Source organism: Lethenteron reissneri, chromosome 47 (genome assembly GCF_015708825.2).
Source record: "Lethenteron reissneri isolate LAM-NWPU_2019-01 chromosome 47, ASM1570882v1, whole genome shotgun sequence".
NCBI classification, from domain to species: domain Eukaryota; kingdom Metazoa; phylum Chordata; class Hyperoartia; order Petromyzontiformes; family Petromyzontidae; genus Lethenteron; species Lethenteron reissneri.
In genome coordinates, this window is record NC_083825.1 from 4,226,633 (window position 1) to 4,244,882 (window position 18,250).

The 18,250-nt window shown below is 52.0% G+C and overlaps 1 protein-coding gene across 2 annotated transcripts in view; it reads left to right on the forward strand.

Annotated features, from left to right (window-relative positions):
- LOC133354352 (protein TBATA-like) overlaps positions 1-18,130 on the forward strand; it is a 32,199-nt gene extending 14,069 nt beyond the window's left edge. Inside the window, exons 3-10 of one of the 2 annotated variants that reach the window (XM_061571129.1) lie at positions 4,905-5,239; positions 5,934-6,191; positions 7,708-7,793; positions 9,426-9,587; positions 11,951-12,032; positions 12,962-13,106; positions 13,895-13,944; positions 15,131-18,130. In XM_061571129.1, the coding sequence (XP_061427113.1) occupies positions 4,905-5,239; positions 5,934-6,191; positions 7,708-7,793; positions 9,426-9,587; positions 11,951-12,032; positions 12,962-13,106; positions 13,895-13,944; positions 15,131-15,462 (1,450 nt within the window). In that variant the 3' untranslated portion in view covers positions 15,463-18,130. Of the gene's footprint in view, positions 1-4,904; positions 5,240-5,933; positions 6,192-7,707; positions 7,794-9,422; positions 9,588-11,950; positions 12,033-12,961; positions 13,107-13,894; positions 13,945-15,130 lie in introns of both variants that reach the window. The other variant, XM_061571128.1, reaches the window with a different exon arrangement.
- Positions 18,131-18,250: the final 120 nt, after the last annotated feature.

An 18,250-nucleotide genomic window follows, 5' to 3' on the forward strand; every position in this document is an offset into this window, starting at 1 on the left:
TATCTATGAGACGAGGCTCCAAAGAAAGCTGTCTCTGGTGTGGACCAATCAGTTTCAAAGACAATGCATAAATTACCAGAGTATTGTTTTTTGTTTGCATTTGACTGCAAGTATTGTGGTTAATGTAAACATGATTCCTTGCAAAAGGTGTCAGTTTTGTTGCCAGAAAAAAAGGGGAAAAACCTATTACTAAAGTCAAAGTAATTGGAATTACAAGTTAATCTGCTGTTGTTATCACTTTGATTCACTCTCACGGAGATCTGTTAAAGAAGACTGACTAGGCCCCGAGCCGTGTTAGACTGACCTAAAGCAGGGATATATACCTGGTACCTGGGTACAAATCGTGCCGAGGCTACCCTCGGTAGCGAGATGTCAACTAGTAGCCGCAGTGCAACGAATAAAATGCATCCACTACATGCCTGTCAACCCCTTCTCAGTGCTATATTCTTAGGTTTTTTTCGGTAAAGTCACGTAGGTAAAACATTAAAATTAATAAAAGTAAAATAAAATAAAAATAAAAATCACGACGTTTCGGAGGCAACACAAGCTTCCGTCTTCAGGTGGAACCGTCACAGCCACGACAGCTGTATCAAGTACCCTACCTTATTACAGACCAATTCAGACCTTATTGCTCATCCCGTGCCCCTTATACATCTCAACGTTCATCCTACAAAGTCCCATCACAAGGGAGAAACACAAAAAATAGACAAAAATCTAAAATTATCCCGTGTTGAAACAGCTGTACGCCGTATGGACTTGAAAACTAAATTTCCCTGTACAGGAATACGGGTAAACCGTGTGGGTTGACAGATATGATCACTGTTACATTGCTTTTATGGCTATATTTGGGTGATTTCGAAAAGTTTTTTTGTTTGGCCATGTTTGTTTGTTGTAGTACGGAGTTAGACTGATGGCCTTATTCTAAGTTGTCTTGTGGTTCCCATAGTGTAGATGAGGTCCCCATAGTGTAGATGCTTGCCCCGAGCTCTCATACTCTGATGGTGCATTGTCCTTGAGTTGTGCGCCTTTTGGCGTCATCTGGTCCAACCCATATGAGACTAGGCTCGAAGGAAAGCTGTCTCGGGTGTGGACCAATCAACTTCAAGGACAGTGCACATTATCAGAGTTATGTTCCTTTGTTTGTATTATGACTGCAGGTATTGCGGTCTATGCAAACATGACTCCTTGCAAAAAGGTGTCAGTTTTGTTGCCAGATAGAAGGGTAAAGAACCAATTATCATGTCTTGTGGTTGTTGTTGTTGTTTGACTTGTATCCCACTGGGATTTTTGCACACAGCGTTGGTGTACGGTGCTTTTTAAATCCTTTATATTAAGTTCGCTTGCTTGCTTGCGTGCTTGCGTGCTTGCTTGCTTACGACCGTGCAAATCTTTCGGTTGTTTTTAAACACACTTCTCGTGATCCAATCGAGCTGACATTTTCCACACAGACTCGTTGTGCGTGACAATAAATTTTCGCGAAAAATTTTTTCTAAAATTTGACACTGTTTAGGGAATTTTTAAAAAATATTTAATTACCAATTGCTTAATGCTGGCAGACAATCATCTGACCCATAGGTGGCAGCTATCTCAAGCCAGAGGACGAGAGGACTCTAGCCGCCATGCATATAAAGGATTTAGAGTGAAAAACTTTGTTTTTACGGGTTAATTTTTTGTGGAATATTTTGCTGTCTTTTCCTGGATTTTCTGTTTGCAAATAGTCACATAGTCACTTTAAGATGTTTTCTTGTTCATGTTTTTGTTTCATGTTTTTGTTTTCTGTTTGTTGCGGTTGCACCCGATTCAAGAGCCGAATGGCTCACAGGGCTATACCAAATAAATGAAACTGATGAAACTGAAACTATGCCACGCTTATACCTCCACGTCCAATTCTAAATCCCTTCATGGTTGGGGAGGTGGGGGGGTCACTGAGCCTCTTAACCAGTACGTGGGGCTGTGCAATTGCACTGCCTGCAACGTTGGGTCAACGTTAGCTGGAACCGTTGCCCCAAGATTGGCCCCAGCAGCATTCCATGTTTTGCTGGGCCTCCAGTGTAAACGTGCATCCATAATATAGGTAAATTTTTTGGGGTTAGATCGCGTAAATATAAATGTGTCGTTAAACTCGCCGCCACCACCCGACACAGCCAATTAGTAAGGTTTGTCACGTAAACAGAACAAGGCCGTAATTATAATATATATTAAAATATGCTAAAAATGTCCCCCCCCCCAATATATTGCTATAAACAATATTTATAAAAAAAAAGTTGCTATGCTATGTAAATAAAAACAACAATTTGCTAAACCTTGGCCAAAATATCTGGACTTGTCTTCATATAACAATGCATAGATTTCTGCGCATATGATTGTGGTTATGGTTGCACTTTATGAATCCCTAATCTCTGCCATTACATACACTGAAACAAGAAAAGGTAAAAAATAAACAAAACAGAGCAATGTAATACAATACACTCTTAGACATTATTGAATTTTTAAAATAAAAAGTCCATCCCATGTGTTAGTGAAATTTTTTTATATTTTAGGCAGGAAATTAGTTTTCAAATTTAGAATTTTTTTTCTGGGGGGGGACCCCTAGACTCCCTGGAAAATTTGGTCCCCCCCAATGTTGACTCCATGGCGACGGCCTGGAAACAAAACGTGCCAATTAGTTATTACTTTAGCACACCGGTGTGTTGGAGAGTAAATCCACAACATTTACAATCTGAGTACAGTGACGTTTCGCTGGTAATTACATCCAGCATCATCGGGCGATTTTGGCAAAAAAAACCTCACCACACTCGTCAATGACGTGTTGGCCTTAAAAGCAAAACAAAAAACGAAGTATATTTACGTTAGATTTTTTTAGGCAGTGTTATTGAAGAATGTGGTGAATTTTTTTCTTGCTAATCATTTTCGGAATCGACTCAAAAGGTCACGGAATCGATGGTGGAATCCAGTTCAATTTCAGTCGCGGTTGAGCCCTTTGGCGCCGGGCAGCAGCAGCAGTTTGACAAACCTCACTAATTGGCCACGTCGGGTGGTGGCGGGTTTAACGACGCATTGACATCCACGCGATCTAATCCCCCCACCCCCCCCCCCCAAAAAACACCTTACTATTATGTATAACATTGGTCGCGAAAGCCGACGTGGTTAACGGTTGCAAAACAAACCTTGGGCCAACGTTGTTCACTGTCTGGTCGGAACCGGCGAATCCCCTCCCCAGCAGCGTTGGTCCACCGACGTTCTGCGGAAAACTGACCTCGGTCAAATCAAGATTGACCTCGGCCAAATCAAGATTGAACTCGGCCAAATCAAGATTGACCTCGGCCAAATCAAGATTGACCTCGGCCAATTCAAGATTGACCTCGGCCAAATCAAGATTGACCTCGGCCAAATCAAGATTGACCTCGGCCAATTCAAGATTGACCTCGGCCATTTCAAGATTGACCTCGGCCAAATCAAGATTGACCTCGGCTAAATCAAGATTGACCTCGGCCAATTCAAGATTGACCTTGGCCAAATCAAGATTGACCTCGGCCAATTCAAGATTGACCTCGGCCAATTCAAGATTGACCTCGGCCAAATCAAGATTGACCTCGGCCAATTCAAGATTGACCTCGGCCATTTCAAGATTGACCTCGGCCAATTCAAGATTGACCTCGGCCAAATCAAGATTGACCTCGGCCAATTCAAGATTGACCTTGGCCAAATCAAGATTGACCTCGGCCAATTCAAGATTGACCTCGGCCAATTCAAGATTGACCTCGGCCAAATCAAGATTGACCTCGGCCAATTCAAGATTGACCTCGGCCATTTCAAGATTGACCTCGGCAAATTCAAGATTGACCTCGGCTAAATCAAGATTGACCTCGGCCAATTCAAGATTGACCTTGGCCAAATCAAGATTGACCTCGGCCAATTCAAGATTGACCTCGGCCAATTCAAGATTGACCTCGGCCAAATCAAGATTGACCTCGGCCAATTCAAGATTGACCTCGGCCAATTCAAGATTGACCTCGGCCAAATCAAGATTGACCTCGGTCAAATCGAGATTGACCTCGGCCAAATCGAGATTGACCTCGGTCAATTCAAAATTGACCTCGGCCAATTCGAGATTGACCTCGGCGAATCGAGTGCGGAGGCGGTGGCGCGTAACTGGAGTGCGCTCGCAGCGCGAAACCCACGCGCGTGAGCGTGGGAGGGGTGGGTGGGTGGGCACACTCTGGACCGTGTGTGGGGTGCGAGGAGGCGAGTTGCGTGTTTTGTGTGTGTGGTTGGTGTGGTTGGTGTGGTTGTTGTGGTTGATGTTGTTTCACTCCGGGGACCGATTCGACGCACGGCGAGTTGCTCCCACGGGTATATTTCTCAAGCTTATTCTGGCCGGTCACGTGCGCTCTTAATTTGTAGTCGACGGCGATCCGAGGCGAGAGGGAGCCCACAATGCCCTAATTCGGGACACAATGATGGGGCTTTTATTGTTGTTGCAAGATGACTGGCCAGCATGCAGGAATTGGGTCATGTTACTCTCTCTCTCTCTCTGCTGAAGCCAATTCCGAGTTGTTTTTGTTGATGAAACCCGATTTAAGATGTTTTGGCTCACCAGGGTACTTCAACATAAACATAATTAAATTGAAGCAGTGACGTGAGCCAGGAATTGCAGCGCTGCGCCTTCACCACCACCACATTTTCTGTACACTGGACCCACGTGTTTACTGATCGAGTTGCTGTTCTAAAGCAGCTGGGGTGGGCAGCCCTCTAGCGGGGCTCTCGTGAGCTCCGTCGGTTGGAGGACCCTTCCACCAGCAGTGTCGTGATGAGGCCATTGCAGGGCCGCGCCTTCGTCGGCGTAGTCCGTACCCTACTCAGCTGTCTCGCGCTCTCCCCCCCTCTCTCTCCGCGCGTGCAAGGCTCTTTAAGTCCGAGGGGAAGGGAGCGGGCACCGAGAGAGGCGGACTGCCTCGCCCTTGTTCGGACACCTTCAGACCTCCTCGGGAGAGCAGATCCCAGCAGCAGCAGCGGCGGCACCAGCACCAGCAGCAGGAGCAGCAGCAGCAGCAGGAGCAGCAGCAGCAGCAGGGGGTGGTGATGGCTCGCAAGTTGGCGGCGTCTGCGCCACCCGCTGTGCCGGCTCCACTGAGCCCGCGCCCCGCCACACGGAGCTCTGCGCGGTTCGGCAACTTGAGCCAGCACTCGTTCTTCTCCCGGCACAACCCTCACCCGCAACGCGTGCGGCACATCCGAGGTGGGGGTGGTGGTGGTGGTGGGGATGGGTTGTGCCACCACTGGGTCGGGGAGCGGCGGTGGCGCAGCGGGCAGTGCGCTGCGCTACGAACCCGGTGCCAGCCCCACGTGCGCCGTGCCAGCTTAGTAGTGGGTACTGGCTGGCAGCGCTTGCCCCGACGGTCTACACAGCGAGACAGGGGAATGCCCGCACGTGTGTGTGGTGTGTGTGTGTGTTAAGCATGGCTACGTGTACGTCTGCAACTCTACATGCTGGTTTGTGTGTGCGTGTGTCTGCGAGGAGCGGTGGCGCAGCGGTTAGCGCTGCGTTACAAAACGGGCAACCGCTCACGGCCAACAACACCAGTGGCGACTATCTGAACCGGTCCTGCGCCTCCTATAGGTTGACTCAGCCTCAAATGAGTACCTGGTGCAGTGGTGTGTAAGCATCGCCACTGGGGAGACAAAGGCGGCCGGGCGTGGCGTTGGCCACTCACCTCACCTCGTGTGCCGAGGCGGCCTTCATAGATGCTGCTCGCTAACAGCACTTTCCCCAACAGTCTGTTAAAGGCTATACGGGGTATCTTTGTCTCTGCCCTTGAAAGTAGGGTTACCGCTTGACGACTCCGGCTTGACAACTCGATCCTTCTCCTCCTCCCCCCACCTCGCCTTGCCCCTTACTGCGCCCCCCCCCCCCTCTCGTCATCGCGGGCCAGGTCTCAACGACGTGCCCATCTGCTCCGTGAACGACGAAGGCTTCATGTCGAGCCCTCGCTACAGCCTCTCGCTGAGCCCCCTGCGCGCCTTGCTGCTGCGCTGCGGCCTCTCGGCGTCGTCCCCGGGGTCACCCGCCGGCCTCGGCCCCCTGCCCTTCGCCCTGCCCTTCCCGGCTACCCCCTCGTCCCTGCAGCAGCAGCAGCAGCACGGCGGTGGTGGCGGTGGCGAACGCGGGTCCGTGCCGCGTGTGGGGCCTGGTACGTGATGGTGCTGATGGTGGTGATGGTGCTGCTGCTGGTGGTGGTGATGGTCCTGGTGGTGGTGATGGTGCTGATGGTGGTGATGGTGGTGATGGCGGTGATGGTGCTGATGGCGGTGATGGTCCTGGTGGTGGTGATGGTGGTGATGGCGGTGATGGTCCTGGTGGTGGTGATGGTGCTGATGGCGGTGATGGTGCTAATGGCGGTGATGGTCCTGGTGGTGGTGATGGTGCTGCTGCTGGTGGTGGTCCTAGTGGCGGTGATGGCGCTGATGGTGCTGATGGTGGTGGTGCTGATGGTGGTGGTGATGGTGCTGATTGTGGTGGTGCTGATGGTGCTGATGGTGGTGGTGATGGCGCTGATGGTGGTGGTGATGGTGCTGATGGTGCTGATGGTGGTGGTGCTTCTGGTGATGGTGCTGATAGTGGTGCTGATGGTACTTATGGTGGTGGTGATGGTGCTGCTGATGGTGCTGATGGTGGTGATGGTGGTGGTAATGGTGCTGCTGATGCTGGTGATCGTGGTGGAGATGTTGGGAGTAGGTGGTAGTGCAAGTATTTGTCTGCTATACATTTCCACACGACGATAAGCCACTTCGTTGAGCTATCATTAGTGATAGCCAGGTCGCTTCTGAAAAAGAGCTGTATAGCTCAGTGGGCCTTACCTGGTAAAATAAAAATAGATGATGTTGGTGGAGCGGTGGTGGTGGTGATGATGGTGGTGTTGACAGAGAGCACAAGGCCACCACTCGCTGAGCACGTGGTAGACCGACACGATTTGTGAACCCGTGCTCTCTGGCCTCTGCCTGCCTCGTACTCCCAACAATTCCCACTACCTCTTCTTGGTTCTTTCGGTAAAGTCACGTAGAAGGGAAATAATAAAATAAAAATAAAACATAATAAAATAATTCTCACGACGTTTCGGCCACAACCAGGTCTGTCGGGGAGACAGCGTCTTTCAGACGCTGTCTCCCCGACAGACCTGTTCTTCATCTGAGGACGGCTGCTTGCGTTGTGGCCGAAACGTCGTGAGAATTATTTTATTATGTTTTATTTGTATTATTTTCCTTCTACGTGACTTTACCGAAAGAACCAAGAAGATGAATCCCTGCAATAACGAAAGCTTTAAATCGAAATTCCAACTACGTCGCACTCCTATCGTGCGAAAAAAAATGCGAAGGTTCGACGAATTCGTCGGTCGGCCACGCGTTCTGCCACCGGCAACCACAGCCTCATTTTCCCTGCATGAATTCACGTTCCGTGTAATTAACTTCACGTGTCAAGCGAAACACGAGTCGCCACCTTCCAAAGAATTCGCTCGCCCACCGCCTCCGCCCGACGGGCGTTAGCCAACTAAGGACGACCGCGCTCAGATCGCCCGGGTTCACAATCAGGATCTCCATTCAGGCCGCTTTGAAACCCGATGAGCTGTGAAGCTCTTTATCGCAAGACGTATCAGCAATGGGCGGGGGCGATTAAGGGGCGTCGCTCTCCCTCCCCCCCACCCCGTCCAGTGTCTCTCACAGACGCGTGGAGAGACGAACTGCGGGAGCTCACGGAGAGAGCCGGTTTCCTCGCGCGGCGGGAGAAGAAACCGCAGGTGCGACTTCCTGCAGCCAGAGGGAGCAACGCGCTCGGCGCACAGACAGCCCGCTTGCCTGACACGGCTTCTCCACTGGCACAACCGAGCCGTGCCAGGGCCGTACCCGAGCCAACTCGACGCGGCTCAGGAGGCGCCCAGGGTGGAGCAGGGCATGGCCCGGTGGCAGGGTGTGGTAGAGTGGGGCAGGCTGTGGTTGGGTGGGGCAGGGTGTGGTAGAGTGGGGCAGGCTGTGGTTGGGTGGGGCAGGGTGTGGTAGAGTGGGGCAGGCTGTGGTTGGGTGGGGCAGGGTGTGGTAGAGTGGGGCAGGCTGTGGTTGGGTGGGGCAGGGTGTGGTGGGGTGTGGCAGGGTGGGGCAGGGTGTGGTAGAGTGGAGCAGGCTGTGGTTGGGTGGGGCAGGGTGTGGTAGAGTGGGGCAGGCTGTGGTGAGGTGGGGCAGGGTGTGGTAGAGTGGGGCAGGCTGTGGTAGAGTGGGGCAGGGTGTGGTAGAGTGGGGCAGGCTGTGGTAGAGTGGGGCAGGGTGTGGTAGAGTGGGGCAGGCTGTGGTGAGGTGGGGCAGGGTGTGGTAGAGTGGGGCAGGCTGTGGTTGGGTGGGGCAGGGTGTGGTAGAGTGGGGCAGGCTGTGGTAGAGTGGGGCAGGCTGTGGTAGAGTGGGGCAGGGTGTGGTAGAGTGGGGCAGGTTGTGGTGAGGTGGGGCAGGGTTTGGTAGAGTGGGGCAGGCTGTGGTTGGGTGGGGCAGGGTGTGGTAGAGTGGGGCAGGCTGTGGTTGGGTGGGGCAGGGTGTGGTAGAGTGGGGCAGGCTGTGGTTGGGTGGGGCAGGGTGTGGTGGGGTGTGGCAGGGTGGGGCAGGGTGTGGTGGTGTGGGTGGGGCAGGGTGTGGTAGAGTGGAGCAGGCTGTGGTTGGGTGTGGCAGGGTGTGGTGGGGTGTGGTAGAGTGGGGCAGGCTGTGGTTGGGTGGGGCAGGGTGTGGTAGAGTGGGGCAGGCTGTGGTTGGGTGGGGCAGGGTGTGGTGGGGTGTGGTAGAGTGGGGCAGGGTGTGGCAGGGTGGGGCAGGGTGTGGTGGGGTGTGGCAGGGTGGGGCAGGGTGTGGTAGGGTTGTGGCAGCTTGTGGCTGGGTGTGGTGGTGTGGGTGGGGCAGGGTGTGGTGGGCTGTGGCAGGGTGGGGCAGGGTGTGGCAGGGTGGGGCAGGGTGTGGTGGGGTGTGGCAGGGTGGGGCAGGGTGTGGTAGGGTTGTGGCAGCTTGTGGCTGGGTGTGGTGGTGTGGGTGGGGCAGGGTGTGGTGGGCTGTGGCAGGGTGGGGCAGGGTGTGGTAGACTGGGGCAGGCTGTGGTTGGGTGGGGCAGGGTGTGGCGTGACAGGTGAGGTATTGTGTGGTAGGGTTGTGGCAGCTTGTGGCTGGGTGTGGTGGTGTGGGTGGGGTAGGGTGTGGCAGGGTATGGTGGGGTGGGGCAGGGTGTGGCAGGGTGGTACAGGGTGGGGCAGGGTGTGTTAGGGTGAGGCACGGTGGGGCGGTAGGGGGAACGCAAGGATGACAGCTTGCGCCGGGCACCAAAAGCCTCCCTCTACATTAGGCTCACAACTTTTTGTTTCTGCAACCTCCCCCCCATCCCCGTTGTGTTTCGGCAACAGCAGCCGGAGGGTCCGGCCCTGAGACCGGGGACTCGCTACTCCCTCGCCACCGGTCGCATCGTCCCGCCACCCAGCCGCGCCGCGTCCCGCACCCCGGGACGCCTCTCCTCCCGCAACGGGGCGCGCGACCTCGCCGCCCACGGTGACCCCGACCACGAGCTCCTGGTGAGCGTCAACGGCACCGGAGACTCGGAGGTTCTGACAAGTGGGGGGTGGGAGATTCCCGGGACGAAGGACGGAAGGTCCAACCGCTCGCACCACCGGCGCTTTGGTTTGTTTGTCCTTGCTACCGCGCCTCTGATTGGCACGGTTGGCGACGTACGGTGCGAAAGAAGTTCAATACACCATACGTACAGTATATACCAGCCAGATAAACAACTTTAATTGATCGTCATTGTCGTCATCGTCAGGCGCGACCAGGTGCTAGGTGGATCGTTACCATCGCCAGGACCTCAATCCAGCAGTGGATTGATCATGGCTGATGATGATTACGCCCGGCTCACTCTCATCCTCACCTCGCGCCCCCCCCCCCCCCCCCAGTAAACATAAACATGCAAACGTTGGGCCGACGTCGAGCCAACGTCAGTCCAAAACATCAATCAACGTCTTGGGCCGATGTTTTACTCGGGTCCTCACGCGGGCGGGGGGCCTCGCGAACGCGCGGCGACGTTTTAATGACCGAGCGGTCGGGCACGCGATGTCCAGCGTCTCTCCCCGCCTGGTCAGTAAATCGCTTCGTTAGAGAGGCCCACCCGTCTGACCCCGCGGGCGGTAAATATCCCCGCGGCGCCTTTGTCCAACCGGCGCGGCGCCATGTTTGCCGAGCTCGAACGTGCCAGCGCGTCGCCAAATCCGGTGAATGAAAATCCGCCGAGGCCAATGGACACAAGCCGGTAGATTTACCGCGAGGAGATCTATTTTGGACTGCCAGACTTGCTCAAGTACAGGGGGTGCTTAAAAAAAATGGAACCTAACTCGTTGGTAAGTAGAGGAGTCACTGTATGTAGAACTGCTTTCTGAGCGTACGAAGCCAACCGTGTTAATCGGAGGTGCGGGCGGGGGACACACAAACTAAACACAAATAAAAATTAACCCGTAAAAACAAAGTTTTTCGCTATAAATCCTTTATACGCGTGGCATCGGTTTTATTTTATTATTCATTTCTGTTTTTCCTGAGTAAGAGTTTCATTTTTATCACATTGGTATTTTAAATTAAATATGACATTTTTTTTCCCTAAAAAGTGTAAAATTTAGGAAATTTTTTTTCACGAAAATCAATTGTCACGCACAACGGGTCTGTGTGCAAAATGTCAGCTCGATTGGATCACGGGAAGTGGGTTAAAAAACGACCGAAAGATTTGCACGGTCGTAAGCGCGCAAGCAAGCAAGTGAACTTAATATAAAGGATTTAAAAATGGAACCTAACTCGTTTGTAAGTAGAGGAGTCACTGTATGTTGAACTTTTTTCTGACCGTACGTAGCCCATACTCTTAGGTTTTTTTCGGTAAAGTCACGTAGGTAAAAAAGTAAATAATAATACAAATATAAATAATAATAGAAATAAAATAATAAATCACGATGTTTCGGAGGCAACACAAGTCTCCGTCATCAGGTGGGACCGTCACAGCTAGATTTACTGTATCAAGTGAGGAGAAATCCAAGAGACAAGCTCTTATATACTAGTTAAGGGGGAGGGGGAGGAGGGGCTTTTCTGAATGTGGTAGCCAATGAATGGAACGGTGGGGGGGGGGGGGCTAGAAGGGAAGAATTGGTGCACCTCAACTTGGGGTTGCGGCCGGTGTTAGCTGACAAATCCAAATTCAAAATAGCAGCGCTGTTAAACGCTGGGGATGTCACACTCGGTAAAGTAGAATAGTACCTGTCAAATAAGATGGTACAAATGTGTGTAGTTAAATCTTTTTTACATGGTTAATAACATCTTCATCTTCTTGGTTCTTTCGGTAAAGTCACTGTGACTTTACGGAAAGAACCAAGAAGATGAATCCCTGCAGTCACGAAAGCTTTAAATCGAAAAATAATAACATCTTTCCAATGATTACTCAGTTAGTACCCATCATCACGGTTGAAGTTGTGTCTGTGTTTGTATATCTGGATGGCTTCGTGTACAAACCGTGCTAATCAGAGGTGCGGCAGGACACACACACACACTAAACACAAAAAGCAGTTTTACATCGATGACAAATCTCCAAAACGATCTGTGATATACCACGGCTGTCTAGAAAATTGATGGGTGGTTGTCAGGGGTGATGGGGTAATTCTGATAACGGTGTCATTCTGGATAGAACAGCACAATCACATGAATGGAGTATAATTCGAGGTATGCCAGTACAATGACTGTGGCGTAATTCCGGGAATTACGGTGTAATCGACCTTTTTTCAAAAACGTCAACTCTGTGTGTGACTTTCGACGAACAGCGGTGACAAAATCTGCTGTCACGTTCTGCTAAAGGCGGTGCTAGTTTGGTGATATAACGGCGTGTGCGTGTGCTCGTGCGCTCTTCCGACAGGTGCTGGAACTGCTGTGTCAGATCCTGCAAACCGACTCCATCTCAGCCGTGAAGGAGTGGCTGCTGGCGGCTGGGCCACGCGGTGAGCCCACAATCGCGACCGACTTACAAACTCGCTGTCCCACCGTGGTCGAAGTCGTCCATGCATTCTAGATTTAAAGCTCTCACTTGATACAGCTATCGTGCTGTGACGGTTCCACCTGAAGACGGAAGCTTGTGTTACCTCCGAAACGTCGTGATTTTTATTTTATTTTTATTATACTGTTATTAATTCTAATTTTTATCTACGTAACTTTACCGAAAAAACCTAAGAATATCGTCCATGCAGATGGACTATTGCTCTCCGTTCTTTCTGTCCGTCGGTCCGTCCGAAACGCGGGGGGACGCGATGACCCTTTGTAAAGATTGCGCGCTGCCAACGAAGCTTTTGCGTGATGTTGCGTCACCATTATTGGGCTTATCCTACGGGGAAAAAAACCGGTCAAATCGTTGCCCAAATCTCGGGAGGCAAGGACCAGTTCTGCTGTCCCTTGGGGGACCGTGGATGACGTCCGTCAGGGTTTGGCTCTTGAGGTGGCTGAGTCCAATTCTGGACCCGCAGATCTTTGGGCTGGGGTGGGGGGGCACCACGTGGTGTCCCAGGTGGAAGTGCGATCTGTGGTGCTGGGGGTCGGCTTCCCTTTTCCTTTCCTTCTCTTGGCGGCGAACCACTTTCCGAGACGTCGGGACATCGGGTCTCGAAGTGGATACAGCAGCGACACCGCCTGGCTCCTCCGTCTTCGTGACACTGCTGCCTCGTGAATCGCCGATTGAAAACTCATTTCTGTACAACTGCTCCAAATGTGTTCGGCTTGCCGTCCTTCCCCCGCACCTCCACAATCGGCACGTTCGGCCACGTACGCCGCGAAAGGAGTTAAACGCACGCACGGTACATGAACGAGGTCGGCCGCGGGAGCCGACTGGTTGGGAGAGCAGCGTGTGTGTGTGTGCGCTGCCGTGCGTGTCCCGTAGAGAAGGACCTCGTGCTGGCCATGATTCGCATCGCGCTGGAGGATGAGGCGGCACCGCAGCCCCCCGCGCCGCACGCGGACCCCAGGCCCGACTCGCACGGTTCCCTGCGCAAGACGCCGCGGAGCAGGATGGGAAATCGCTCCAGGTGGAAAGGCTTCGCACGCGTGTTTAAAGTGTCTCGTAGAGCGGTGGTGCAGCGGTGAGCGCGCCGCGCCACGAACCCGGCGAGCCGAGCTCGATTCTCGCTCGCCGCCAATAACCAGTGACGATTATCTGAGCCGGTTCTGGGTCTCCCGTAGGTCAACTCGGCCTTAAATGAGCTCCTGTTTTGTAAACATAAGACAGAGGTGGGCGGGCGTGATGCTGGCCATCAACCCCCTCGTGTGCCGTATCGGCTTTCATAGGCGCTCGCTAACAACACTCGCCCCAAGAGTCTATGAATGGCTATGCGGGAGATCTTTGGCTTTGCGTGCGTGAGCGATTGTGTGCCGTGTGCGTCACGGTTGGTGAGATGTTATGCAGGAGGTCCTGGGTTCAATCCCGACCCTGACGCCTGCTGCTGTATATTTGGAGTTTGCGGTGTCTCTCTCCCTGTGGTCGCGTAGATTTTTATTTTCCGGGTCCTCCGGTTTTCCCCTCCACATTCATACACGTGCGTTGAGGAATATTTGGCTGCTATGAATGTCCACATGATAAGCCACTGAATTGGGCTATCACTTGTGATAGCCAGGTCGCTTCTGAAAAAAAGAGCGACGTAGCTCAGTGGGCCTTACTCGGTTTAATTAAAAGTTAACTTGCCTTCATCTCAGAACGGGAACGGGTTAATGGCTATCCCGGGGATCTTCTGTCTCCGCGTGCGAGAGTGATCGACCGCGTGCCCGCGTTATCTGCCGCCAGGAGACGCCGCAACTGACGCCATGACTCTTATTGCAGGTCTGTCGAGGCCCACGTTCCAGAGTCGATCCCCGAGGAGGAGGAACCAGGTTCTCCGTGGCAATTAGCGCATCGCTGACCGCACGCACACTGACGCTTCACGATGCTCACCCTTGCACGTCATTACGCTCCGGGCTGCCCATCCAGCGCGGCTCTCGTGACGTCAAACCGTCCGGCAGTCACGGCTGCTAGTGACCCTCGCTAAAGGGTCCTTTTGGCAGAGCTCCTGAAACACACACACTTGAAACGTGCTTGTACCCTTCACCGAACCACCTTTCCACTCATTCATTGGCTCAATACATAATTCGTTTGGCCGAATACTCCCGATTAGCACGGTTGGCTTTGCATTCATACGTAGAGTAGTGCCGGATTAAGCTAGTGCGGGGCCTGTAGCATATGTTATAAAGGGGCCCTAAATAAAAAATCACTTAAATATTAAAAGACAAATTTGTAACTTGCGTAGTAAATAATTGTGTTTTTTCATTTGCTATACAGCCAGATAATACGATAACATCGCTAACCTTAAACACCCATTCTAGATTTGAAGCTTTCGTGACTGCAAGGATTCATACTCTTTGGGTCATTCTGTTTACAGGAAAGCCACCCACACAGATGCCTACTTGAAGCCTGATTCCCACCACCACCCGGCTCAAAAGAATTCCCTTCTTTTTTAACCTACGTGACATTAAACACCCAGTCGTTCATAAAAGTTGAAGGCGGTATAGTACTATAGTAATAGAGCAAGTGCAGAATCACTGAACCGGAATTAATAGCTTGAAAGCATTTAGCGCGGGGCCCTTGAAAGTGCTGGGACCGTAGCATATGTAGCTACTTTTGCTACGTGGATATAATCCGACACTGATGTAGAGGGCTGCAGAGCTTGGGCAATTGCCGGCTCCGGCTCGCTGCCAGGCTGTTGTCTTCCTTGTCTCTGATTCCTCGGCGAGTGTGAGACGCACAATTTGCACGAACGGCACCACCAATATAAAAGAAAAATGATTATTAAGGCTTGAATCATTCATGCAGTTTGCAAACCAGCGTGCCACCGCTCCACCCCTTCCTATCGTAGACCAGCGTGAATGACAATTCTGGTGATTGCATTTATTTCTTTATTTTCCGTTGCTTCCTCAGTTTCTTTGAATTGTTGCTCAACCAAAGACGGGACCCCTTTGAGATGTTTTTTTGACCGAGGATTTCTCCGGTCCGTCCGTTTTTTTGTCACTGACGACGACGCAGAGAGAGTCGGCGATGCCGAGGTGCTCACGATCCAGAGGTCCTCGTCGGCCGACGACATCACCCGCTCCGCCGCCTCCAGGCCCCGAGCGCCGAGAGCCTCCGCCGGGCCTCCGGGCGCAGCCCGTGCGGCCGAGCCGGACGTCGCGCCGGCCTCGGCGTCGGCCAAACCACGCAGCGGCAGGAAGACGGAGCAGCAGCAGCAGCAGCAGCAACAGCACCAGCTGCCTGCCGCACCTGTCGATGCTAAGCTCCGATACACCAAGACCCCTCACACGCCCAGCGAAAGCGCGCAAAGACCTGCCCAGCCTAAGCACAGCGCAGCCCAGATGTGATGGAGTGTGCGGGGCGGGGGGAGCGGCGGCGAAGCGGTTAGCGCTACGCTGCGCTACGAAACCCGGTGACCCGAGTTCGATTCCCGCTCACGGCCAACAGCACCGGTGTCGATTATCTGAACCGGTCCTGGGCCTCCCCCAGATCGGCTCAGCCACAAATGAGTACCTGGTGCGGTGTGTAAACATCGCCACTAGGGAGACAAGGGCGGCCGGGCGTGGTGCTGGCCACCCATTCCCTCGTGTGCCGTGCCGACCTTCGTAGGTGCTCGCTCAACAGCACTTGCCCCAGCAGTCTATTAAGGCTACACGGGTGGATCTTTGTCTTTGTGTGTGTCAAGAGCCTCGTACGACAAAATTCCACCAGGCACGGATTGCGAGCCGTCAATGACGTGTTGGCAACCACCGAATGTCCGTCTGTGTAAAACACCGATGCTTGCCGGTCAGGAGAGAGGAAATCCACGGTTTGGTTGGAAAGCGGGAAGCCGGCCCGTGCCTGTCGGCTTGTTCGGCGAATCGGCTCAGGTGTGTGTGAGAGAGAGATCGTTACCGTGGTCGCCAGGTGAGATAATTCCGTTGCCAGCGGTAACTACGTGTACGCGCGCGCAGGCAAAATAATAGTGGTGCCGGTTTTCTCCAGGAGGCAAATATCTGCAGAAAAAAAGAGGGTCGCAATCCACCCATCACTGCACAATTATATAACGGGACCTTTTGGCACTATCAAAGTATGACAAAATAAGAATAGGTTTTACACTTTCTGGCTATAAACAGGTGTAAACCTACACCAGTAAAATTTAGACTTCATTTTTTTGATCTACATATTGTGCAGTATTACAAAATTAGAAAAGGTTTTATTTTTTTCTGGACATAAAACAGGTGTAAAGCAGGTGTTTTATTGCCAGAAAGGGTAAAACGTATTCTTATTTTTTCATACCGCACGATATATCAATAAAATTGAAGTCTAAATTTTACTGACGTAGGTTTAAAAATGTTTATTTTTACTTGAGTCTCTACTTAATGAATCGCACTTCCGTGCGATAACCTTTTTCTGACCAGCCAGTCAGCTCACGATTTAATCTTTTCGGCGGAATAAAACCGGCACCACTAAATGATCGTAACGTCTGGTGATTACCGACACACGGCGTGGACTCCGAGGAGAGTGGCGTACATTAAAAAAGTAGTTCCGCATTTCCACTTAGGCGCGTTAATATTTGTTGTTTTAACCTTAGGTCGCGCAAAGCGAGCGAATGTGCTCGATGCGCTTGGGCGTCTCTCGACTATTTGAAACATCGAAAGACATTTCCGCTTTTTAAGGCATCTTGATCGTTTTTTTAGTTTGTTTTCAAGGTCAATTCACGACCTCTTTGGAATGTGCCAAAAAAAATAGGTCCCCGTGTGCACACCACTCCAAAGTGCTTTCTTTAGCTGAGCTTGGCATTTTCAAAACGTAAAAACCGAGCTGGCAAGAGACAACCCTTCGTTAACTTGGCAGAAACATTTCGGATCGCTCGCGGTATGATGATATCCCTTGCTCAGAAGCCTGTTGCGTGAATGCTCTTTGGTTCTTTCGGTAAAGTCACGACGTTTCGATTGGCAACACAAGCAATCATCATCAGGTGGGAAAACCACAGCAAAAAAATTATTGCTGTGGTTTTGCCAAAAAATGTTATTGCTGTGGTTTTCCCACCTGATGATGATTGCTTGTGTTGCCAATCGAAACGTTGTGATTTATTTAATTTTCTACCTACGTGACTTTACCGAAAGAACCAAAGAGTATGCTTGTGTGGAAATGCTTCTCCCCCATAGATGTGATTATTCCTGACCCTAACCCCCCCCCCCCCCCCTCTTAGCCCAGTTGCAATGAAATGTACTCGTGGCAGATGCATACAGAGCACAAATTCAATATCAGCTGACATGCAACATTATGGGTTTAAACAACATATAAGGTGAACTCCGTTGTGTCTCCACATACAAACGCTTTTTTTTGAGCCCATACCAATATTACCAAACCGCAACTGTTTGGACAAACTCCGGACCGGTTTTGACCCTTCTGGGAATCATCAGCCGCGAAGTGCCCCGTTAAACAAACGCTGCCCGATTACCAGATGCTCTCATTGGCAGGAGCGCTCCTGTCTAACCAAACCGAACAGGAACTCAAACAACTCGCCACGCATTGCCGTGGGGCTTTGTGGGGAGTAAAGCCTCTTGACACGGTCCCGCACGGGACGGGGGGGGGGGGCGATTGCACCCGCCCTGTGGACGATTCCCAGGCTGAAGCCACGGTAGCCACGAGGAGCTTCCTTGGTCGGAATTTGATGGATGCGCTGGGCCACGCAGAAGCCACGCGTGCCTTGGTGGACGTGACAGCCTTGTCGGGTGGGCAAAGGGTTAACGACGACTGCATGAAGCCACCAGCACCAACCACGTGGCCCTAACCCAAAAAAACAATTCTGGATACTGGGGAAGAAACGAGTGGAAAATCGATTTTTTATTCAAAGTCTCTGTTGGTCTCCCACCGATCTTGTTACCGCTCGGTCACGTGTCCCGGCACTTCTTCGCTGTTGTCCAAAGGGTCGTCGCTCTTGCGGTTATCCGACCGCCCGATGAGAGGAACCCTCGAGCGGGCTCGTTGAAATCCAGCGGCGTATCTGGAAATGGATCACCCCCCGTGTTTTTTTTTCCGCGGGATACGCTCATTTGCCGTTCGGTTGAAATATCGGCGGAGAAAGAGAGGTTTCTTGCAGAGGCGTGCAAAGTTGTGTTTTGGGTCAAAAGTAGCTGAAAATACCGT